Source organism: Sturnira hondurensis, unplaced genomic scaffold (genome assembly GCF_014824575.4).
Source record: "Sturnira hondurensis isolate 20B ecotype Veracruz unplaced genomic scaffold, ASM1482457v3 Scaffold0007406, whole genome shotgun sequence".
Lineage (NCBI taxonomy): Eukaryota > Metazoa > Chordata > Mammalia > Chiroptera > Phyllostomidae > Sturnira > Sturnira hondurensis.
This window is the reverse complement of record NW_028080037.1, coordinates 1317375-1342849: the sequence shown is the minus strand read 5'-3', so window position 1 is coordinate 1342849 and position 25475 is coordinate 1317375. Positions and strand designations below refer to the sequence as shown.

The following is a 25475-nucleotide window of genomic DNA, read 5'->3' as shown; positions in this document are numbered from 1 at the left end:
CCCAGTGGCGCAGACGTGCACCCCACCTCCGGCCCGGAGACCAGCGACAGAGGGGCTGGCCTTTGGGAGACGCGTGCTCTGGAGTCTGAAGACACTCCACGCTGGCGCCCTGGCCGGGCGGTTGGGCCAGCTGCAGCGCCAGAAGCTGCCAATTCCTGCTCCGGGCAGGTCCCAAGGGGGCAGGTCTGACCCTGGTCAGGCTGCCTGCGGCAGGTCCCTTCCGTCTCTGTCTCTCTGAAATCAGTAACGTGTTTTTAAAAAGCAATTAAGGGATGAACTGCGGGCAACGGCAGTTCTCACGGCGTGCTCCCAGCGTCCCCTGGGAGCCTCTTAGACGTGCACCTTCTCCGGGCCCACTGGACGGAGATTCGAGAGGGGGCTCTGCCGCAGGTTAACAAGCCCTCCGGGCGAGTCTGGTGTGTGCTCCCCGCCAAGTGCCTCCGCCCCAGGGTGACTGAGAATGAGGAGGTTAGCGCAGCCCGACAAGAAGGCCCCGCCGTCAAGCCGACCCCTCAAGCCGTCGCTGGTCACTGGCATGTCAGGACACCTGGCACCGACCTTCCCGCCGGCAGAGGGTGAGGACAGTGCCGGTCATCGCTGTGGCCAAAGCACAGGCCTGCTCTTCCGGAGCCAACAGGGACGCCCCGGGCCTGCTTCGGAAAGGGACCACAGAGCCTTCCGGTCACCAAGACCCAAGCACACGGGCTGCCGCGGGGCACGCCTGTGACTGGCAGGGACGTCAGAGAGCTGAACGGGCCCACCACTGCCCACCTCCATGCAGGACTCCCCGCTCGTCAGGTGCCGCCTCTGCCGAGGACCGAGACCGGACCGTGTCCGGAGCGCAGGCAGGGAAAGCAGGGGCAATGGGAGGGGGGCGGGGGCTCAAAACCGAGGCCCTGGGGCCCTGGCGGAGGCCCAGGTGACGCTGCTGAACTGCCTTCTCACCTACTGAGTCTTCTCTCCCAGGCCCCGTGCCCCTCGCCCCCTTTCCGAGAGGCACGCCGAGCGGCCAAGGCCCTGATGGGGGAGCGTCCTGAGGCTGCCCTGCACGTGGGTCACAAAGTGGGGGCGTCGACCGGGGTCTCGGTTCACGGGGCTGACGGTGAGAGCGACCTGCCTCTGCGGGGCGGCCGCGTGAGACGGGCGAGTGTGTGTCAGCAGCTCTGCCACAGTCCCCGTGGGTGGTGCTGCGAGGCTTCACAGCAGGTGTCTTCGTGAAGTGGCTGAGCACTTTCCAAGACCTTTTTTTTTCTTTCTTGGCGGGGGGTGGGGGGGTGTAGCAAATTATTTCAGGCGACGGAGGAGCCTGCCGACATACCGGGAGCTGCAGTTCACACAGAACCTGCAGGGTGGGGGGCCCCGCCCACTGTGGGCACACCGAGGCTCCCAACGCACTCTACCGCCCCGCGCCCACTCCGACTCCAGCGCGGGCTCTGCAGCCCCCGTCTGTGCGCCCCCGTCTTGGGAAGGAGGAGAGTGATCTTTCCCTTGGAAAGTCTTCGCAGTGGACACCAGAGTCAGAGGCCTCTGGGAACAGGGCACCCTGCCAGGACAAGACTGGCCTTGCCCACCTCCCAGATATTCTCAGAGCTGCTGCCATGGCCGGCAGCAGCTGAGCTAGGCGTGGGCCATACGTGAGGGAGACTGTCAACTCAACCCAGGAAACATGCGTGTTCACCCTCGTGGGGGTGCCACGCCACCTGGGGGGATGACAGAAGAGAGCAGAACGTACCCGAGTCAAGTCTGTGCAGTGTGAGAACAGGGTGTATCACACACAGGAAGAGCAGAGCTCGGGGCTGGAGGGACACCCAGGGGTGTGGTTGGGCCTGGGGCCCGGGAAGCTCCCACTGGGAACTCTGGGGGTCCTGGCAGAGAGACGGCCTCGGGACTACCAGGCAGAGCCAGTCCTGGGGTGCTGGCCAGAGCGCGAGCCCAGGGGCCCGGGGCAACAGCGAGGGGGGAAGGCAGACACATCCGACCAGGACCAGTGACGCTGGGCTACGCAAGCCCTGTAGACAGTCACCTGGGACTCCGCGAAGGGACCAATGTGCAGAAAGACCCTGAGGAACTACACTCCCCAAGGACAGAGGGGAACACACGCAGGGCAAGGACTGGACCGTCCAGACGGAAAGGAGGCAGGAACTGGAAGGCAGTAATGTGTACCGGCCATCTTGTCCATTCAGGAAACGAGCCCTGACTGGACGCTGTCCAAGGACGTGACCTCTCCCCGACGTGGTGGGCGCTGACAGTGCCTGCCACACCACTTGGGGAGCTCACAGGGCAGCGTCTGTTCAGCTTTGGCCGTGGGAGGCTGCCTGCCGGTGGCCCCCGATGACCCATTTCTCCCAGTATTCACGCCGTACTGCACCCCTCCCCCGCATACCCGGGGCTTAACCGCAGGCCTGGCCCTGGCGGATGGAGGAAGGTTCAGGCTTCACACAAAATCTGGTGCAGATTTGTTGCTCTGCTCACTCAGTCGTTTTGAACGTGGCGGCCACACAGCCCACAGGCTCACTCCGCGGTGCCTACCACCCCCTCTGACCGGTGCAGTGAAGTCGTCGCTGATCACGCATGCACGTCCCAGTCCACTCTCCTCAGCTGCCAGGTTACATCCACGTCGCACAGACGCTTCTCCTTGTATTAACAGTGCAGGGCTGTTTCCAGACAGGCCTCGTGCACACAGTGGACTATTACTCAGCCATAGAAAACGATGAAACCCTGCCAATTGTGTCCACATGGGCCGACCGCAAGGGCACCGTGCTCAGTGCAATGAATCAGAGAAAGACAAACACCACGCGATCTCTCTCACATGAGGAATCTAAAGACACAATATAAATGAACAAACAAAGCAAATCAGGAACAGACTCACAGAAGCAAAGGCCACAGGGATGGCCACCAGAAGGGGAGGGGGTGGGTGGACGGGGCACAGGGGGCGGGGCTGTGGTCAGCAACACTGGGACAAGTTCCCCGATGACAGACGGTCACCAGCGGCAGAGGGGTGACCGCACTGTAAAGTACAGACACGTCTAATCACATATATGTTGTGCGCTTGGAACTAGCAACTCAGGTGTTATGAAACTGACTGCACTTGAAAAGTTTCTGTGAAAGACCAGCGTCTGGAAACCCGCCGGTCAGTCTCAGCCTTGGAGGAGAAAGCGGGGGGCCCCGCAGGAAGGGTTTCACAGCGGCTTCGTCCTCCACCAAACCGAGGTCCCGTCAGCCCTCCGTGAGTTTCAGGAGCTTTCTCTGCCTGCATTTCCGAGACCCCTTCGAGGCAGCCCCCTGGCTCCTGCCCGGCAAGTCCCCCCAGAAGACACGTGTGGCCCTGCTCTGAGAACTCGCCTCCTCCGTGCACGTGAGTGTGGGTGTGCAGGAGAGCGTGAGTCTGTGTGTGCGCCTGCCTGAGTGCGCGTGTGGGCGTCTGTGTTTCGTGCCAAACGACAAAACCTTTAAAAATCCCTTTTCCTCTGGAATTCAAATGACCTGAACGCTCTAAACAAGAGAAACTTCTTTTCGAAACGCCGTCCTCATGAGCAGTGACAGGATTAGCCTGCTGTCGGGGCCCCGTCACTGCGGCTTCCTCCCCACGCGTGACGGGGCCCAGGCAAGTCCCTGCCCGTGTGCTTGACGTGTCTGCTCTGGTCTCGTGGTGTGGTTCTCAGCTTCGGCTTCCCGTTAGAACTTTCCAGAAGGCTCTGGACAATCTCTGGGACCCACGCAGAGATTCCGATCTCGTTCTGGCAGATCCCGGACATCGGGGTTCTAACAGACACCCCAGGTTGAGAACCGCTGCTCTCTGGTGAACCTGCGTGAAGGACGCTCAAACGAACGCTTCAAATATTTGAACTGTGGCTTTTCTGTATCGGCGACAAATTAAATTACAGTTCACAGAGCTGTACTATCAACTGTGCTGTACTGAAGTTGACGCATCTGAAAATGGGTTAAAGAACGCCATTTAATCTAAAACTGAGCGAACCGGGAGCATCGTTCAGAATGCACAGAGGCACTGCATGAAAGCACAGGGCTGTCACCAAGGCCGGTGGGTGTCCCCATGCCCAAATGCCATGCACCGCTGACATTGACGGACGTAACTAGGCCTCACTGCACAGCTCTGCTGGGACACCTCTTCCAAGTCACAGCATCTCATTTGCAAAATCCCTCCCATCAGATAACCCATGATCAGAACGCCCGTCCTCTCGGTGACCTGCCCGAGCTCTCTGTGACGCCCGAGCTGGCCCTGACTCCGCCCGGGCTCCCTTCTTCTTCGAAACGGCAGGAGGTGAGTGCCCGGAACTCCCCACCCAGACAAGGCGCCTCCGAGGGGCGGGCGTCCTCTCTGCAGTGGGAGGCACTCACCGGGGCAACCAAACGCCACCCTCCCCGGTGAGCATTTTTGCCCTGCGATTTTGTTTGCCGTAAAATACCAAGCCAGGTGCGAGAAAGGTCACCACACTGTAGCATGTTTGAGGAACCGGCCTCCAGCGCTCTGGGGACTCGACGGGCGGGATACTGACTTTCTCTGTGGTCAGACTTCCTGTTGCAACTCTGTATCGTAGCCTGTAACAAAGCAACGGGACCTTCGTGGCAGCTTGTAAACAACAGGCATCTATTGCTGGGGCCTGGACGGGAAGTGTAAGATCACAGTGCCTGCGGGTGGGGGCCCGCTCCAGGCTGCAGGGCCCCCTTCTCGCCCCCAGGAGGTGCGGAGCGTGAGTCAGGTCGCTGCACCCACCCCACCCCGGGCCCCGCCTTTGCGACCCGATCACTCCCCAGAAGCCCGCCTGTCACACTGCCACAGTGGGGGCCACGTCGATGAATTCCGGGGGACAGACACTCGGCCCACAGTACCCTGACAAGGGGGGAACACAGGCCGGCCCCCTCTGCACCTGGCCCCTACTTCTGGGAAAGTTAGAGGCAGTTCAGCTCACTGACCCAATGTTCTCCAGAGAAACTTCAAAGAAGTTTGCAGACGACACATCACACCTACACGCAGCTCACTCCCACTTGCCAGAAACCACGGGCACACAGTGGAAAGGACAGAGAAGGACCCAAAGGTCTGGGTTCTGAAACCCTGTGACGGTAACAGCCACCCCAGCCCTGTTCCGGGGCTGGCTCTCAGGGAGAGGCAGGCAAGTCCGCTCTGGCCCCCAGCCCCAGGTGGCCCGTGCCTGCTTCTCCTCCCCAGGGGACCAGCTGGCAACCCCCTTCCAGACAGCAGGCGCCTTCAGGGCGTGCTGAAGCCACAAGGTAGGGATGCAAGTATAAGGCCTTAAGGTGGAAGGTGACCACCGAGGCGTGTGGAAGTTCTCGGACAGGAGTGGGGCTCAGTCCCACTGGGGACCCCAGGAGAGGCACAGAGCATGCCCTGACCGACCCCCTGCCTGAGGGCCAAGAGACAGGCTGGGGGCAGGGCTCAATGGCACCGACTCCCCACCGTGGCCAGCCTGTCCTGCCGAGGTGTTGAGCAGACCCCGGGCCCCAGAAGGAAGCCTCCGGGTTTGCACTCAGAGGCCGCAAGGTCAGCTGCCGGCTCTGCGGGAAGGCACCAGGCTGTGAGGTCAGGCCCTGCCCACACGGGCCACACGGGACCCTCACATGTGCTGCTCAGCGGGCCACACCCACATCCACACGGGCACTGCCTCCTCCCCGGGGCCACCCCCCCCCCCGAGGAGGAACTGTGTAGCTGCGCTCACTGCCGGACCCGGGCTGCGCAGGCCAGCGGTGCACAGAGGGCCTCAGGGAGCAGGAGGACAGACGCTCCAGGTCACAGGCTCCCAGGGGCAGCAGGGGCCAAGGGGGGACCTGAGGGCTTTGGTCTGAGGACCCCGAGTGCCCGGCGCCCTGGGGGGTCAAGATGGTGTGCTGGTCACCCTGGGGGTGCTGCACACCTCTCGTTTCCCAGGTCGCCAGCTGGACTCAGACTTCTGGGTGGGGACACGGATGCTGTGTGCCATGGACCCTGGGCTCCTCACTCCAGCCCGTGCAGCCGGACTCCAACCTGGGAAACCGTGTCCCCGAGCCTCTGGGCCTCGAGTCCCCCACAGGCTGCTCTGCAGCTGGAGCAGCGGGGGCAGATGCAGAGGGTGGGACTCCCACAGACGTCATTGTGTCTGGACTCGGAGAAACTGTCGGTGTTTGAGAACTTCGCCTGGACACCAGAATTTCTTTCTCCTTGTGAAAGACCGCTGCCCGCGCCCCAGACCTACAGCCCACAGAGAGACGGCACCAGGACCGTGCCCGTTCACCTGGGGCTCAGATTGCCACAGCCGCCCATCTGTCCCTTTGTCACTCACAGCCCCTTTGCTCACCACGGTGCCTACCTGCCCCACTGGGGCATCTGGTGCCCTGGAGTTCTTGGTCCTTTATTGGCACCGGCCTGACGTCAGCTTTCTTGTCCCAGAGTCTGGGCCGTGGCTGGGACGACCGAGCTCCTGCAGGCGGGGTTTTCCTCTGCCGGAGGCACCCGGCCAGCTCACGGCAGCTGCAGCTCCCCACGAGGCACTGGTGACCCCACACAGCCCTGCACACACGCGGGGGGGGCGGGGCAGGCGTTGGTCCCTGGAGGGAACCCCGTGTTTTCCGTCAGTGCTCACAGTGCTGCCTGGGCCCTCGCAGGGCACAGCCAAGGCACGAGGTTTGCGCACCCTGGCCACTGGGCTGCTCGCCCCAAAGACCAATCCTGTGGGGCACAGGGCTGAGGCCAGGGGCACGTGCGGGGCCGGCACCCGGACCTCCCGGGGCTGTCCCAACAAGCCTCGTGTGATCCGCCCTGCTCAGGAGCCTCTCCTTCCCTCTGCGCCCGGAACTCGGAACCCTGGGGCCCACGTGTTGGAGACAGCAGAGTCCACACTTGAAGGGGCCAGGGGTCTGACACCTTTCCTGGGGGACCGGCAGGCATCGACTAGCAACTGCTGCGTGCAGGTGTGTGAGTTAGAGGTGAGCTTCACTGGTGTCTGCAACAGTATCCGTCTGGGTCTGTTGGTTTAAAAAGTGTTACTTAATGAATACTTGGTAATGGCTAAGAAGTATCAAGTTGGCAAACTTCCTGGATTAGATTGGAGGCTTTCTCTCCCTCTCCCCTCTCCCCTCCCTCTCCCCCTCCCTCTCCCCCTCCCCTACTCCCTCTCCCCTCCCTCCTTCTCCCTCCCCCCTCTCTCTCTTCCTTCCTTCCTTCCTTCCGTCCTTCCTTCTTTCCTTCATTAGTGGATGTCATGTGGTCTCCCTGCTTTTCCAGACCTTCGCCCAGGTTTTCTCTGCGAGGATCCATTATGAGAACCTGCCAACCGAACAGCTGGCTCCCCCAAGCAGCCTCTGCCTCCGGGCAGGCACCACCCCACCTCAGCAAGTGCCCCAGGCATCAAGGGTGACATGGACAGCGGCACGGAGTTCAAGGCCAAGGCACAGCAAAAACTGAGCCTGAGGCCACCTGGATGGAGGGAATATCTTCTTCAAGGAGGAGGATCCCAGCTCATTTCTGCACATGTCAAAAGGGGCCCGAGACGGCCACATCCCGTACTGGCCTTCCGATCCCCCAGGAACACCTGTTTCCCCCTATTTTAGAGTTCAGGTGAGAGTAAAGAGGTGAGCATCTTGTAATGCGAGCAGAGCCCCCCCCCTTTGTATCTTATCACAATGGTATAAAACTGAGTCTGCCTGTAAGAGCAAGAGGAAGGCTCAAGAGCCCTGCACTCACGGTCGGAACCTTTGGTGTAAAGAAATGAACCTCTTCACACCAGCGAGATGGGGACGTTCTAACACCCCCCGGTCAGGAGCAGGGCGGGTCAGAGCCGTGTTTCCGCTGCTCTGACCACTGAGCATGTAAACTGAACTTAAGGGCTCCTTTGAGAAGGTGTAAACGCTTATTAAAGCGTCGTCCAGTTCCATGTTCCATTGCCTGTATCTGTCCAGCTTTCCCAACACCATTTACTGGACAACCCGTCTTCACCCCATTTTCTGTTCCTGCCTCCTTTGTCAAAGGCTAACTGACCACACAGGTGAGGGCTTATTTCTGGGCTCTTTGTTCTGTTCCACTGATCTACCTGTCTGTTTTCAGGCCAGTGNGCACTCACGGTCGGAACCTTTGGTGTAAAGAAATGAACCTCTTCACACCAGCGAGATGGGGACGTTCTAACACCCCCCGGTCAGGAGCAGGGCGGGTCAGAGCCGTGTTTCCGCTGCTCTGACCACTGAGCATGTAAACTGAACTTAAGGGCTCCTTTGAGAAGGTGTAAACGCTTATTAAAGCGTCGTCCAGTTCCGTGTTTCATTGCCTGTATCTGTCCAGCTTTCCCAGCACCATTTACTGGACAACCCGTCTTCACCCCATTTTCTGTTCCTGCCTCCTTTGTCAAAGGTTAACTGACCACACAGGTGAGGGCTTATTTCTGGGCTCTGTTCTGTTCCACTGATCTACCTGTCTGTTTTCAGGCCAGTGCCGTGCTGTTTTGATTACTATAGCCTTGTCGTATAGTTTGATCTCCAGTAGCATGATTCTTCTAACTGTGTTCCTCTTTCTCGAGGCTGCTGAGGCCATTCAGGGTCTTCTCTGGGTCTGCAGACGGTGGAAGGCTGTTTGTCCCAGTTCTGAGAAGAGCGACCTTCCTGCCATGACAGAAACTGTACCGACTCTGTAAACTGCTTTGCATGGTGCTGTCCTTTCAACAACATCAGCCCTTCGGGTCCGTGAGCGTGTCTGTGCTTCCACTTATGTGTCCCTTCTCCCATTTCCTTCCTCCGTGTCGTACAATTTTCCGAGTCCAGGTCTCTCACCTCCTTGGTTAGGTTTATTCCTAGGTGTTTTATTCACTGCGATGCAATTGTAAATAAGACTGATTTCTTGGTTTCCCCTTCTGACTGTTATTAGCATGTAGGAATCACATGACCAGAGAAGTTTCATAGGAATAAAAAGAAAACAAAAGAATAATTGCATAATGAAGTATTCTGGTGTCTGATAACTCCATAGATCCCAGTGAGAAGTCAAAAATCAATTAATTTAAAGGAAGATCTGAAAACCGTATGTGAACGGAATCACCGAGCATGTCGTCCCGTGTGTCCCGGCTGCGGCCTGTCCGTGTGCTCTCACCCTCGGTAGGTAGACTTCTGCCGTGGCTGTGTGTGCCTGCTGCTTAGACGTGGCTCAGTTTTTGATGCACTTACCAACTGGCAGAAGCCTGGGTCATGTCTGCCTCGGGCAGTTGCAGAAAAGGCACAATTATGGATTTCAAAGGAGACGGGTGATGGTCTGGAATCGGGGGAGAAGCGGGGATTCACTACAAACAGGCAAAAGGGACTTGGGGGTGACAGGAGCGTTGTGACGCCAGACCGCTGCTGAGCTCAAAGGACAAGGTGAGTTCTCGAACACTCAGCTGACTGCCCACTTCTCTTTTATTCCTTTCTTATTGATTGTAGAGAGGGGGAAGGGAGGGAGAGAGACAAGGACGTGAGAGAGAAACATCAACAGATTGCATCTTGCACGCACCCCAAGGGTCACAGCCGAAACCCAGGCATGTGCCCCGACCGGCAATCAAACCCACGACCCCTTGGTCTTCAGGAGACGTCCAGCCCGCTGAGCCAGCCAGCAGGGTTGCGGCGTGCTCTCGGTGGTGTACACACTGGGGTTATAATTCACAACCCGAAAGCTGAAACTTAAAACAAAGGGAAGCAACTCTAAGTAGGAAGGCGGAGTCCCAGGCCTTCCTGCCGGCCGCCTCCACCTGTGCCTCACCTGTCTGCGAGACCGGACGCCGCGCCAGGCCGGCTGGGGACGGGGCAACCACCAGGGTCAGGAGACTAAGAAGGGACGGAGGAAACTCTGTGAGTTAACCAGCACACTGCAGGGAAGCTCAGGAGAAAGGCGCGTCTCGAGAGGGGGGAGAACCCTCGGTGTGCACACTCAAAAATAACGTAAGAACCCCATCCAGCGTGGTGCGCGCCCCGGCGAAGTTCAGGACCTGGGAGCGCCACAGCGCGTTTCACAGTTGGACCGTCTGTAAGGCTTCCAGGGCGGATCCTATTGTCCTTCTTTTCTTTCTTTTTCTAATGTTCCATGAAATACTACAGTCTTTCTAAACTGCTCTCCAGGGCTTTCAGGCGACAGGCAGCGCTCCACCGCTAAGTGCACTAGGGGGCGGGGGGGGGCGTGGAGACTCCGGGCAGCTGGTGGGACACCTGCTAGGGAGCCCCGCAGGAGGAAGGCCCAGCTGCAAAGCCAGGGGCCAGGACAGCCGGGGGAGGGGGCGGTGGGGGCGAACCCACTGTCTTTCCCCAAGAGCAGCTCCGAAACGTCGAAGGCTGCTCGGGGGTGCCGAAATGGGGGCCCCCTCTTTCACAGTGAACACCTGCCCAAACATGCATGGCGACAATGCCTGTGACACAGGGCGAGTAAAGACGACCTCTGGAGTTCACACCATGTGCACATACTAAGCTCATTACTGTGTAAACGGGAAGACGCCCTGATACAGAGGCAGGCACACATACGGCGCCTGGGACAGAGCTGCAGGGTCGACCCACGGATGCGCACACACCGCCTTTTCCCCTGTGGAACTTTCATTGGCCTTCCCATGTCTGCAGAGAAGGCACTAAGATGTTGTACACATGTGCACACGCATGCACACAGCCGCTGAGCTCCAAATGCGCAAAGGCCGGTGAAGTCAGGTGGCGGTGCCGTCTTCCACGCCGAAAGCTGTGTGTCCCATCGGCTGTTCTGGGGCCACAGCTGACCCTTGGTCCCCACCGAGCCTCACCTTCCCTGACTCCTCCCCAACCGTGCACACGCTGGGGACCTTCAGAAACACACACTGAGCGACAAAGGCAGACAGGAGTCACCGAGCCGTCTCCACCCCCACCCGACGGACGCCTGCTCTCCTCCGGGCCCTGTGCCTCCTTGCAGACAACGTTGGCATTACTGGGGAAGCTATTTTGTGACATGCTGATTTTTGCAGCAGATTTATTAGGCCATAATTCATATGCTATAAAAGTTGTCCTGTAACGCGGTTTTATAGTTTCCTCACAGAACCGTGCAACGGTGACCACGATCTAACTCAGAAGAGTTCCGCTGCCCCCAGAGGGACCCCACCCCCGTCAGCCTGCGCTCTCCGCTCCCTGAGCCCCCGCGGCCCTGGTCCCCACCCTGTGTGGGGGGGCCTGCCTGCTCGCACAGCCGTGGGAGCGGGGCCCACACCGCAGCGTGCAGTCTGCGCACTCGGCACAGCACCGCGTCTCCGAGCCCCGCCCCACTGCCGAGGTGTCTGTCCCCCTGAACAGCATGGGTGGGTGGCCCATGTCCATCGGTCAACGTGGCCACGGGGGGTCTGTGGGCAGAGTTTTGTGCGGGTCTGCCTTCCACTCCCAGGGACACACCCGTAGTGCCCCCCGCAGGGCAGCCCTGGGGCCTCGCGACCCAGTCTGGTGTGCGTCCCTCCCCCTAAACGCTCTTCCCTAATGGGCTTGAGAAAGTCCCCTGCCCTAGTCTCACTTCTGTCCCACTCTCCCCTCTGCCTCTTCCTCTGTTTCGCCATGCCACTGCCGCGACCTTCGCCAGCGGCCCGTGGGAGGGCTGCATGGCTCCGACGACCTCCTGTCTCTCTGCCCTCAGGTGGCCCCTTCTCCCCGCTGGCTCCATCTGCCCTTCGCAGGCCAACACTGAACCTGAACCTGAACACACGGCCAGTGTTGAGAACCGTCTCCAATCCAGGTGGGAAATTCTTCCCTTATCTGATGTTCAGACCCTTCCTCGTGGTGGTGTTTTCCTACGTCTCTGGGTGCTCTGCCCGTTTGGAGACCCCTACGCTGCCCGGGACAGGCACCTGTGCACAGAGGACACCTTGCCGGTTCGGACACGCTCCTGTTCTCTCGTGCGCCACCTCACGTGGGTCTCCCAGACCTGCACGACCCGAGACCCGGGACTTCGACTGCCGGAGACCCCCTTCCCACGCAGGGAGCGCGTTCTGACCTGTAGGAGCTAAAATCACTGAGAGGGGAGGAACGGACCAGCTCTGAGGCGGAGCTGCTCCCGAAGTGAGCCCTGCAGACTCGCAAACCTCCCTCCAGGCCACGGTCTCCACGCTGCACCCTGTCGGCCCCAGGAAAAACGCCCCCACCCACTGACCGTCCCCACGAGCAGGGTGTCACCTGTCCTTATCAGCCCCATGACGGCGGAGTGAGAGGCGAGCTCCGTCCAAAGTGCAGGTTGAAGTTGAACGCGGGGAGGTCGGCAGACGCAGGGTTATAGTTGTGAGTCCGAGGGACAGCGTTTACTCCTTGTCGTTACTGATTCATCGTTTAAAATGTATTTATTTTCATTGTTGTTCAAGTACAGCTTTCTGTCTTTCACTCCCATCTGTTGTTGTTGATTCATTGCCGTATTGTTTTCCGCACAGAACAGCTGCACCCCCACTTCCACCGCCCCCCATACGAGTGAACACGTTGCACCCACACGTCTGTCTTCACAACAGGGTCACCACACGGTAACACGGAGGGAAACCCACCATCCCAGTGGGTCAGGGTCAAAGCCCTTCGGTTCAGCCTCCTGTCCCCCCACGTGCCAGGCCCCCGTGGAACCAGCCAACCGTGCCTGTGTCCACCGAGTACCTGCTCTCGGTTCCCCACCGGGGCTGCCGCCCAGACGCCGCCACCCCTCGCCGTCGGAGCAGGTGCACGGGGGCCGCTCGGTGCACGGTGTGCGCCCTCAGAGGCGTGCGGCCGAGCGCCCGTGGCCGCAGAGGCAGAGTCGAGTCCGGGACGCCACTCAACAGGCCGGCGGGCCCTGGGACAGGCTGGCCACACCCCAGAGCTGCCCCAACCAGCAGCAGTGCGAGAGCTGACTCCAACAGTGCAACAGGCCTCTGCTCAACACATCCACACATCTGTGTGTGTCCACACTCACAGGCATGTGTACATGCATGCACATGTTCAAACGCTTGCACCATGTCGGTGGGTTCTATATGCACACGGTAACTACACATGTATTTCATACACAGGCATGTCACATACTATACACATACACGGATACGCAGTGTGTGCATGTAGGTCTTGCACACACAGGCACGCATGTGCTCTGTCCAGAGGGTGCTCTGCCCGCCCTCTGGACCCACGCCAGGAAACACAAAACCGCCGTCAGACCCACAAAGAGGTGAGGAGCAACCTCCCCGGGGAACGGCGTGGGGACGGCGGGGCCTCTGGGGGACAGCTGGGTGCCCCACTCAGGGCCCAGGGCCCTTGAAGAGGGTGGTGGCACAGAGGAATGAGCAGCGGCCATCACCCCACGTTCGTGTCTCCACCCGCTCACTCCGCAGAGGTGGAGTCTGCGCCCGCTGAGAGGGCAGAGAACCCACGGATGCCCCACAGCACTCGATGCTGCAAAGGCAGCTTCGCCCGGATGGGACAGGCTCCCTCCTCCTCCTCCAGGCCCCCGGGGCTCTTAGCCAGAAATTCAAAAGCAAAACAATGGTAATCGTCATCGTCGTACCAGCTTCTGAGAAGGCCAGGCCCCTCCGCATCTCGCAGCGTTTCAGGCGGCAGGACGGCCCCTTCACGGAGGCCCCCCCAGAGCAGAGGGCACAGACCCCTCCATCCCCACCCTCCTCCCCTTGTCCTGTTCAGTAAGACGTCTACCTCTGTCTGCCCCCCGCCTTCCCCCTTCCCGCCTGAGTCCTGCTGACCACACACCACCAGACAGCCCTTTCACCGCGGTACCGTCCATGTCCTGCATCACGCGAGCCCTTCCTTCGGGGGTCCACGCAGCCGCCAGCGTGGCTGGCACACGACCGCTGCGGAAGCGGCCAGCAGAGCTCAGTCATGGATCCCCTCCCATTCCCCCACCGGATTTGCGAGCAAACCTTCCAGAAAAGTGTGCAGACACTGGGCACGAGAGGAAGGCTCACCCTCCAGGGCATTAGGACTGGGCACCCGAATCCGTGAGGGGCAGGGGCCGCGGGCTAGGGGCACAGGGGGACTCAGTCAGAGCCCCCCAGGCTGGTGTTCGAGGCCCCCAGGAGAGACACCGCAGAAGAGAGAAGCAGCCGAGGCCCACGGGCTCCACACCGGAGTAAATGACGGGGTGCAAACACGTTCCTGGATGAGAGCAGCGGGCCGACACCTCCAACCCCAGAAACCAGTGGCCATGGCTTTCCTGCTCACTGCCGTCCAGCTTGCAGTGACGTGGGGGACAGACAGCAGCCTCAGGAGGTGACCCTCTGGCGGCGAGGTTTCAGGGAGCAGGACTGAATCAGAACCACCGAGCTTCCGGGCTCCCTCTACCCCACCACGCCCGCACACTGCCCGGCTCTCCCTGGCTGGGCCTCAGAGCCAGATCCGGCCCCTCCCTCCCCAGTGACCCCAACTCCCCGCGCCCACAGACAAGGCTTGTGCGCAAAGGCGGTCCCACACGCCACGTCTGAACCACATGGGCCCTCATGCCCAGAAGCACCCACGTCGGCTGCTCTGATCTTGCCAACAGGCTGTGTGGCCAGAGATGCTGCACTCCGGTGCCCACACATGTGGGTCCAACACGGACCACAGGGCGCAGTGATGTCACTCGCAGGGGACGCCATCCCCGTGGGCCCGTCCCCACATGCGGCCTGACCCGCACTGGGGGAAGAGGAGGCCCCTTCCAGAGGGCGTGCCCGTCGGGCTCACCTGGGGGTGGTTGCAGGCCGGGACACACGCCCAAGGCCACATGGGAACGCGCAAAGGGCACTCACCTGTTCTCCGGGCCGGCAGACTTCCTGTGGCAGACGACCACGGCGGGGGCGGACTTGCCGGCAACGCGGCCCGGGCTCTCCCGGACCTCCCAGGTGGAAGGGCTGCTGGCTCGGACCCCGGCAACACGCACACCCTTCTTCACGGTCGCCCTGCGGGAGACAGGAAGTGCTCAGCCGCGCCCGCCCCGCCAGCCCGGAGTGGGGCTCAGCACGGCGGCCAGCACACTGACCTCGGCGAGCGGTGGTGCTGTGAAGAGAGGGAGAAATGGCGCAACACGGAAGGCGTCTCTGTTTTACAGAGTAAACTGCGGACCAGCCCCGACTGGGAGAACTGGAAAGGGGAGTGAACTGAAACCACACACTGTCACCGACTGCCACCTCTGCCCAGCCCTCATGGACATGTCCTCTGCACTGTCTCCCTGCCCCCAAGCAAGGTTCCCCGGTCACAGGCAGCCACAGCTCCGGCAGAGGCAGGAGGAGGGACGGCCGGGGAAAACAGGGGTGCTGAGGGGGGCAGGCCCATCTAGCTTCTGTCCTCACCACACTGTCATCACCGTCACCATGACGTTCACCATCGTCACCCTCCCAGCCAGCTGTCACGGGACAGGGCACCAACCAGGCGCCCCTCCAGCACAGCAGTCTCATCCCACTGGACCCCGAGAGGTCGGGAGCACGCTCCTGTTCACATCGCAGCTCACGAGCAGGCAACTCGGATGGGACACGGTGGCCGCCGTGCAGGGGGACTGTGCTCGGGGCGTCCCCTGACGTCACGCCCAGCTCTCTGGAGACACAGCCACTGGGTTTGATGTCACTGCCACTCTCTGCCACTCCAGGCTGACCAGGGACCCCACAGCCACTCCGACCTCACCCAGGGGCCCATCTACCAACCTTCGCCGTGTGGGGGAAGGTGACGGGCCCGCGGCTCCTCCTCCAAGGTCAGTGAGGCCACTCCCCGCTGGGGAGCTGGAGGGGGCCACGGGGACACAGCAGAACGGGCCTCTGTCCTTGTTTTTCTCTAGGAAAGTTCAAGTGAAGAGCACGGCGAGGGCGGCAAGTGTGGTGGCCAGAAGAACAGTACCCTGTGAGGCCGATGCCCGCCCTGGGGGCTGCTGGCCCGGCCGGCCCTACGGCGCCGGGGGCCCCGCCACTCCCGACCAGGGGGACGCACACACTGGGCCCAGTGTGTCTGTATAAATGCCATGGTGACGCCGGACGCTTGCTTTCTTCCCGGGGGTCTGGAATGATGTTGCGTGCCAGGCAGAGGGTGACCGGCTCCTCGTAAACACCAGGGCCCCCAGGCACAGGTGAGCTTCCCAGCGGGGGACGGAGGGTGTCCTGCGTGGAGCCCTCAGAGGAGACTTACAGCGCCCACCCCCCCACCCCTCTCTGCAGAGTTCACTCCCTGACCTTCCGCTGAAGTGAATCTTAGCTGAGCCCATGAATACACCCTGGGTCCCATCCACCTTCATGGCAAGGCTCTGAAGCCAGCGTGGCGGGGGGGCCCTGACAGGCAGGTCTGCAGAGAGAAGGGCCTCGCTCCCTGAGGGGCCCTCGGCGCCTTAGCCAGCATTTCCGCAGGTGGGCCTCCCCTGGCCTGGGCCGTTGCTCCTACAGAGGGCAAGGCCATGGGCGTGAGGCACTGGCACGCTCGGGGAACGGCTCTGGTGGCCCAGCTGCATCGGGCACCACTGCATAAACCACAGTGCCGCCCTCGCAGTCTGACCCACTGGGCACAGCCACTCCCACGTGAAGGTCGGTTCCAGGAGCTGCGCCGATGACGGGGCTGCGGCTCTGCCGGGCTCCCAGCAAGCAGGTGGCCAAGCCGGACTCTGTCATCGGTTCGTTCCTCCCGGGGCACAGCACCGGACCTGCCCTGAGGGAGTGGGCTCCCAGGCTTCCCACTCCAGCCTGGAGGAGGTCGTCTGGTGTGCAGGTGCCTGTCTCTGGTGGGTCACTCTGAAGCTCTGTGTCAAGGACACAGCTGCTGACCCAGCCGGGTGGTGGGGGGTGCTCAGCCTTTGTCGGTAATGACCTCGCCGCCACTGCCTAAGGCTACGAGTTACCGTGTGAGGTCCCCTTGCAAGCTCAGCGCCTGGTACTGGGACACTGCCTTTCAGAGACACGGACAGCCTCGTGAGAGGAGACACATTTCTAGGGCACGTCAGGGGTCCCGAACCGGGACGCAGTTCTGGAGGAAGGGCTGCCCCTGAGGAGAGTGTATCGATTAGGAAGGGACGCAAGACAGGGGCTCGTCCCCGGAGATGTCCCTTCGGCGACTCCTGACCCTGCTGGTGTGGGGTCAGCAACCCTGAAACACTGCACGCAGCGGGGGCAGCACCTCTGGAGCCGTCGAGGCGATTCCCAGAACGTGCGCCGTCTGGCTTCACCGTGTCCTGTGCTGAGGACGGCTGAGTCGCCGACACTCGTTCCTGGAAGCTTTGTGACCCACACGGGGCTCAGTAAACATGGGTCCCAGACCGCTTCAGCACACAGACGTGAGCACAGCCCTGATCTCCGAGGTCACCTGGCTCTGGGTTAGACTTGGTACTGCGCCCACCGGGGGGGGGGACGGGGGGCTGCAATGTGCCCCCTGTCTGCACACGTGCTGTGGGTCCCTGCGCACCAGCCTGCCCAGGGCAGGGTCTGCTGCTTCTGTGACAAGAAAGCCCTACAGTGCCCGTGTGTGTGACACATACACACACGTTTACACAAATGCACACAAAACACACACCCCTATAAACACACACGCACACGTGTGTGTGTGCTTCGAGCACAGCGGTCAAAGCGAAGCATTTCCGAATTTCTCCATCCCTCACTCACCTTCTCTGCTGCAGAGAAGAACCCACTGTCCTGTCCACTCAGAAGTAGGAGCCGACGGCCACGCCTGGCCACCGCCCCTGCGTCTGAAATCCCTCCGAGCGGGGAAGACGCACAGCGACACTTCCCAGCACGTCCGCGAAGGGCCCGCAGCGCACTCACTGTGAAAACCGGCACCGGCCGCGCCCCGCGCCGCGCCCTGGCCCAGCCCATGGCGAGGTTGGCGCACGTGTCCCCACTTCACCAGTTGTGCTTCGTGAACCACGTCCCTCCGGTCCCTCCCCAGGTCAAAGGGCCCACCTGTCTGCCTGTCACTGGGATGTTTGTGCTGCGTCTCCTCCCTGGACTCGGGGACGGTCCCACATCACACAGTTGGAGACGAGCAGCGTCCCCAAGAGCCCACCCTGGGCAGGCCGTCGTCAAAATACTCAGGGGCCCGACATTCTTCTGTGGGAACCCCACCCGGGAACACACTTCATCCTCAGCCTCAGTGCAGGTAAGTGCCGACTTCACGCTTGGAGCAACAGCTCGTGTGCAGCGAACACGCACAGAACGGTCGGTGGGAAGGGACGGACAGCAGAGGACCGGGCCGAGCAGCCCTGCACCCCCCGTCCCACGTAGAGGGACTGCTCCGACCTCCGGTTCCCAAACACCCGCACCGGGAGCAGCGGCACGTGGGAGAGAAGCCGGGAGAGGGGCCTTCATGGAAAGCTTGGCTCCCTGCCACTCGGCGCTCACACCTCTGTGTGCCGTCTCCAGGAACGCCTTAGACACACCTCCCGAATTGAAGAAGACGCTCTGAGTGAGAAGGAGAGCCAGAGTGAACAAGCTCACGTGTCCAGGGAGGTCTTTGTGGGGGGCGGAGTTGTGGACGTTTCATGGTCATTTTCACTGAAAACAAGTAAAGGCTACAAAGGGGGAAAAGGGAGGTGTCTCTCCTCCGAGCTTCTCTCCCCAGATGCTCCCACTTCAGGGCACAGGGTCTGGGCCACCAGCATCCTTGCCCTGCTGATCGGAGGACGTGTGCCAACAGCAGCCTGGTGGGAGCGCTCTCAGAGGGCCAGCCTGTCTGGTGGGTGGGTCTCCACATCCGAATTTGGGGCTCTCATTCCCAAACCACACACCTCCCCGCAGGGTGCGTGCAGCTGAAGGACGCCCGCCCCGCCGGCACCCATGGGACAGACAAACCGGTGCTTCCGTCCCCGTTTGCTACTGCAGTCCTGCTTCCGAGACTTCGCACACAGCTCTGCGCTCACGCACGCACGCACACACACACACACAGGCAGAGAGGCGGCGCCCTGCTCAGTCTGGGCGGAACTTGCTGAGTGGCCAGTCAGAGAGGTGCCGCCGACTGTGTCAATGGAGACACAGGCTCGCAGAGCGTCTCCACTGCCTCTTCCTCACCTTTCTGATCGCAGGAGCTCTGATCAATAAAACCCTATTTCCTTCCACCCGAGGGGCACTGGATTATTTTTCACACGCGTAGATATGAAGTCCCTTTTGTGCAGAACACCTGTGAGCGCCCTCTGCCCATCTCTGCTCTGTCGGCCCGGTTCTCACGGCCTGTTAGGAAGTTGATTTGTGAGGAAAGGAATCCCTGGATCCACCTGGAATTTGTTTCCGTGTGAGAACTGCATGAAGGGGGGACCCGGCTCCAGCTCTGCCCGTGTGGGTAAACAATTCGCCCAGGACCGGGTGCTGCCCTGAAATGCCATCTTTAATACGCTCCGGATTCACCGGTTTGTAGGCTTAGTTTCTGCCTTCCGTTTGCTTTTACTGATCTGTCTCCCTCCTCTCGAGCCAGAGCCCCAGCGCCCCGCTGTCCGCCGGGGATCCTTTCTAGCCCCCTCTTCTTCTCCCCCTTGGGGTCATCTCGGGGGCTATTTCAACAAGCATCCTCTCTCTCTGGTGGCACGATGTCAAAGACAGCCTTTCAGTTTGGAACGTAAAGGGTGCCCCCGAAACGTCGCTTTTGGGGCGTGAAAGAGGCCGCGCCCCGCGTCTGGCTGGAACAGGGTGGCGACGACCTGTCTGCGGCTCCCGTCGGGATTGCGTGGGCGTGCGACACACGGGCGTGCGACACTGGTTTCAGGGGACAGACCTCTGACACCCCGGTGCCAGTTGCAGGAGCTTCTCTCCGAGGCCACAGAGATGGTCATGGGTGCGTGAGGAAGCCGCGCGCACGCTCCCATTCCAGGTGATCTGCTCACAGCCGACGTGCATATTCTGCTGGGTGGTTCCTCCCCCACAACACCCACTTCCTCAGAACAGACGCCCAGACACAGAGAACGAGCGGATGGTTGTGGGAGGGGCGGGCTGGGGGTGGGCGAGCAAGACGAAGGGAGCACGGTCAACGAGGGAAGGACGCCTCCGCAGGCAGCCAGGACGAGGGTGGCGGCGGCACCGTAAGGCACACCAGTGCCGAGTCCCTACGCTGCACAGGGGACACCAGTGCAGGGCTGTACGCCAACTACATTTAATAACAAATAGTTCAAAGACAAGCCGCAGCAGCAGTTTCCGGCCAGGAGTTCACATGAATTCTGCACCCAGGCCGCGTTCAGGGGGCACCACCCAGAGCCCCGCCTCCTCTCTCCACCCCCCCAGCTCCACACCCGCGTGGCCTGGGTTCAGCCCTGAGGGCCACGCAGGGCCAGGGCAGCACGTCACCCTCTGACGCACACACCTGCGGCCGTCCTCCCACCTGCCACGTGTCCAAAGGTGCCGCCTCAGTCCGGCCGCCACTGCTGCCCACACCTGGCCACTCAGCACCTGGATCAGCACTGGCCTGGGAGGTCCAGCCGGCCCCTCAGCCCGGACCCTAACGCCCTACCGGAGAACAGCAGTGGAGCGGGGGCTCACCAGCCAGGCGGCTTTACCAGAGTGGAGGGCGGTCCTAGCGGCGGTGAGGGCGGCAGGACAGACCTCAGACTCTGCTGTATCCGGCAGCCCTCCTTCCACGTGGCGAAAAGAAGTAATTTTCCAACTTCGCTTGGACTTCCCCTTACTTCCGAGGGGTCTCGAGCCTCGTCGCCTTGCTTGCGTCTGTTCTGCCAGCAAGGGAGCCCGGTCTCGAGAACCTCTGTAGACCGGACAGGGACGAGACACGCAGAGCCCAGGTGGCACCGCCGCGTTTCGAGGACACAACAGCTCCAGCCAGCAGAGCCACCCTGTCAGACAGGACAGGTGTAGGGCGCACCTGTCAGCGCAGAAAGCGCTGCCGGCCAGCGATGCTCCGGAATAATTTGTATAGGCTGGTGCACCCCCGGGCGCGTTTTAAAGGTGACATTTAAAACTTTCCCTCCGAAGCGGCAAAGGTTGAAATTCTCAGCATACTGTAACTATTGACATTTCAAAATTAAACTGTTATATCCTTCTCCTAAAAGTATTCACCAGAATCTAAATACCATGGCGGGCTTGCTACTCTCCATTACTCGTCTTAAGAAAACACAGAGACAACCTTTTCTGTACTGGACTTGAATTTTATATTGATTTTTCCGCTGTTAGCTTGCATATCCATTTTACTTCTTTCACAGATTTTTGCCCCGTTGTGCTCCATTTTTACGTCTGAAGGCGTGCGCTCCCGAGTGTGCATAATTGTCAGAGACGGTCAGCTGCGTGTCCAGCTCCAGGCCACGCTGGGGTCCCAGATCACCCGTTTGCCAGGTGGCATGGAACCTAGGGACTCTCCGTAGTAAAATGTAACGGGCCCAGTCAGGGTCTTCTCTCCTAGTGATGGAGAGAAGGCTGCGACCAGTTCACCCAGGTGGACACGCCCTCCTGACTGGCAGGCGGCACTGCCGCCCGCCAAGTCACCAAACACTGCTCACAGGCAGCCCACCGGGCCACCGAGGACAGACAGAGCTGCGGGGCCATGAGCCCTCACAGCTCCTGGGGCCTGGAGGACCTAGAACCCCTGCTCCAGGAGGAGCACCGCCCTCCAGCTCAGGACCTGCCGCCCCCACCGCCACCCCAGTCCACAGCGACCCTGGACTCAGCCTCCTCTCTCAGGAAACGGCGACACAGCCGGCTCCTGGCTGTCCACGGCCCCGCTAAACCTGTGGGTGGGGGAGGGCGTGGCAGTTCCCATCTGTGCCCCCAGCCCCTCCCCCAGCAACAACCAGTTGCATTTTCCACCCCCCCAGCCCCCGCCTTACAAGGTGAAGTGAAACATTACACTATTCACAATTTTACCTACAAGTTTATTGGGCTTTTTGAGACCCCAGATGTCAAAGGTGTCGGTGGGCACAATGAACCCACTCACCCACTCACTCAGTCACCTACTCACTCACTCACCCACTCACTCACTCACCCATTTCCTACTAACTCAGTCACCCACTCACGCACCCACTCACCCACTCACCCACCGACTCACCCACCACTCACCCACTCAGTCAATCACTCACACGCCCACGCACCAACGCACCCACTCAACCACTACTCAGCCACTCAAAGACTCACCCACTCACCCACTCATAAACTCACTCACCCACCCACTCACACACTCACCCACTCACACACTCACCCACTCACCCACTCACTCACCCAGGCACCCATTCAGTCTCCACCCACTCACCCACTCACCTGCCCACTCACCCACTCACTGACTAACCCACTCACCCACTCACCCAAGCACCCACTCACCCACGCAGTCACCCACTCATGCACCCACTCAACCACACACCCAGGCACCCACTCACCCACTCAGTCACTCACTCAGTCACCCACTCACCCACTCACCCACACACCCAATCACCCACTCACCTTCCCACTCACACACTCACGAACGCAATGACCCACTCACACACTCACTCCCCCACTCCCCCACTCCCCCACTCTCCCACTCACCCACTCATGAACCCACACACGCACCCATGCACCCACTCAGTCACTCACTCACTCAGATACCCAATCAACCACTCAGTCACAAACTCACCCACTTACCCACCCAAGGACCCAATGACGCAGCCACTCACCCACTCACCCACCGACTCCCCCACCCACTCACCCACTCACTCACCCACGCACCCAATCACCCACTCCACAGCCACTCACAGACGCACCCACTCACCCACACATTCACCCACTCTCCCACTCTCCAACTCACCCACTCATGAAACCACTCACGCACCGACTCACCCACTCACTCACCCACTCACGCCCCCATGCTCCCACACACTCACTCACCCACTCACCTACTCACCCAACCACTCACCCACCCACTCAACCACTCACGAACCCACTCACGCACTCACTCCCCCACTCACCGACACACCCACTCAACCACTCCTCAGCCACTTACAGACTCACCCACTCACCCACTCATACACCCACTCACCCACTCACTCACCCAAGCACCCACTCACTCACTCAGTCACCCCTCACCCACCCACTAACAGACTCACCCACTCACCCACACACCCAATCATTCACCCACTCACCCACTCACCCACCCACTCAACGACCAGTTATTAAACACCTCTTATGCGGACACACTGTCCACTGCAGATGTCCTGCAGGAACCTCCAGTTGTGGAACTTCGGGGTGCACCCAGTCCCTGCCAGAGGGACAACTCTTGCTGTCCCATCCCAAAGTTTTCTTTCCCCGTGGACCCTCCAGCAGCCACAGAGGTGCACCTTGGCTGGTTGGGGCCAGGGTGACTGTCTCCGCCCCTTGGTCCCAGCTCAGGCCACATAGCCCCGTGAGATGCGACCCCCTGGCCTTTGCGTTGGCTGGAAGAGACTGGTTGTTTTCCTGTCCAGTGTGGACTGAGAGGCGCACGGCTCTGGGACTGCTCGGGGGCACCTCTGAGGATGGGGGGCGGCTGCCGAGGGGCGGCCAGGCCCTGCGGAGCGGGGCTCCTCTCACTGGCTGCTCATCTGTGTGGAAGAGCCTTTCGGACCCTCCACCACATGGTTACCTGCGCCTGTCTATGCCCCTCGACATGAAGCTGAGTTGAACTTGGTTCTTCCTCACTCGCACTTCAAAGCATCCTAGCGGGCGCAGTTGTCTGTGTTCCCAAGAGCGGCTTGTCCCTCCCCGCCTGTGCCCAGCCACAGGGGCCGAGCCCCCGGAGAGGCAGCCCACTTCGTTTCCGGAACATCCCGTCTCAAGGGAGCACCAGCGTCGACCCCCAACCTGCCATCTCACTGTTCCGACCTTTCCTCCCGTGGTCTCAACTCATGTGCACAACGTCTCGACCCCCCAGGACCCTCTGCTGTCTGCCCAGGGACACCCACCCCAAACCCTTGCTTTTGGCCACCCCCTTTGAGTCTCTCCAGAATCTCTCCTCCTGAGGGTTCAACCCCATGAAGCCAGTCCTGCTAGACCCCTACCCCCGGCGCTTGGGGGCAACTTCGCAGGAGACGAGGCCAACACGGGTACTGGCGTGTGGAGGGAGGGCGTGAGANCTCCAACACACCCACCCACTCACTCACCCACACACCCACTCACGAAACCACTCACCGACTCACTCACTCCCTCAGTCACCCAATCACCCACTCAGTCACCCACTCACCCACTCACCCAACAACTCACCCACCCACTTACCCACTCACCAACTCACACACCGACTCACCCAAGCACCCACTCACCCACTCAGTCAACCAATCATGCACCCACTCAACCACGCACCCACGCACCCACTCACCAACTCAGTCACTCACCCAGTCACCCACTCACCAACTAACCCACGCACCCACTCACCCACTCACCAACCAATCACCCACTCACACACCTACTCAAACACTCACTCACCCACGCACTCAATCACCCACTCACCCACCCACTCACGAACCCACTCACCCACTCACTCACCCACGCACCCAATCACCCACTCACCCACCCACTCACCCTATCACCCACTCATGCACCCACGCACCCACTCACCCACTCAGTCACCCACTCAACCACCCACTCACCCACTCAGTCAACCACTCACTCCCCCACGCACCAATGTACCCACTCAACCAATCCTCAGCCATTCAGAGACTCACCCACTCACCCATTCTTTCACCCACTCACCCACTCTCCCACTCAGCCACTCAGGAACCCACTCACTCACCCAAGCACCCTCTCACCACTCAGTCACCCCTCACCCACCCACTCACACACTCCCCCCTTCCCCCACTCACTCACCCACGCACCCACGCACCCAGAAACCCACTCAGTCACTCACTCAGTCATCCACTCACCCACGCACCCACTCACCCACTCATTGACCCAATCACCCACTCACAAACCCACTCACCTACTCACTCACCCACGCACCCACTCACCCACCCACTCACCCACTCAGTCAACCACTGACCCACCCACTCACCCACTCACCCTCTCACCCACCCACTCAAACACTCACTCAGTCAACCACTCACTCACCCACGCACCCACGCACCCACTCACCTACTCAGTTACCCATTCACGCACCCACTCACCCACTCATGAACCCACTGACCCACTCACCCATTGACCTACTCACCCTCCCACTCACCCACTTGCCCACTCACTCACCGACTCAGTCACACACTCACTCACCCACTCACCCACACGCCCACTCACCCACTCACACACCCAATCACCCACTCACGCACCCACGTACCCACACACCCACTCACGCACCCACTCACCCACTCACGCACCCACTCACCCTCTCACCCACGCATGCACCCACGCACCCACTCACCCACTCAGTCACCCACTCACGCACCCACGCACCCACTCAGTCACCCACTCACCCACTCACCCACCCACCCACCCACTCACCCACTCACCTCCCAGCTTAGGGAACAGCCTTCCTCACAAGGTCTCTGGTCTGCCCCTTCCCACCTGTCCTTCCTGGGCATTGGGGCAGCAGGCAACCAGGTGGAGGGATGCAAGCCCTCCGCACTGCCCCTCGTTCCCACCTAGTGAGCTGAGCTAAGCCCCTCTGAAACGGTGGGGAGGGACGGGAGACGAAATAGGTGG

The 25475-nt window shown here is 60.8% G+C and overlaps 1 protein-coding gene across 1 annotated transcript in view; it reads right to left on the bottom strand.

Moving 5' to 3' along the window:
- Positions 1 to 25475, bottom strand: part of TMEM132D (transmembrane protein 132D) — a 114869-nt gene that overhangs the window by 33826 nt on the left and 55568 nt on the right. Inside the window, exon 5 of the mRNA XM_037052596.1 lies at positions 14700 to 14849. Within this exon, the coding sequence (XP_036908491.1) occupies positions 14700 to 14849 (150 nt within the window). The remainder of the gene's footprint in view (positions 1 to 14699; positions 14850 to 25475) is intronic.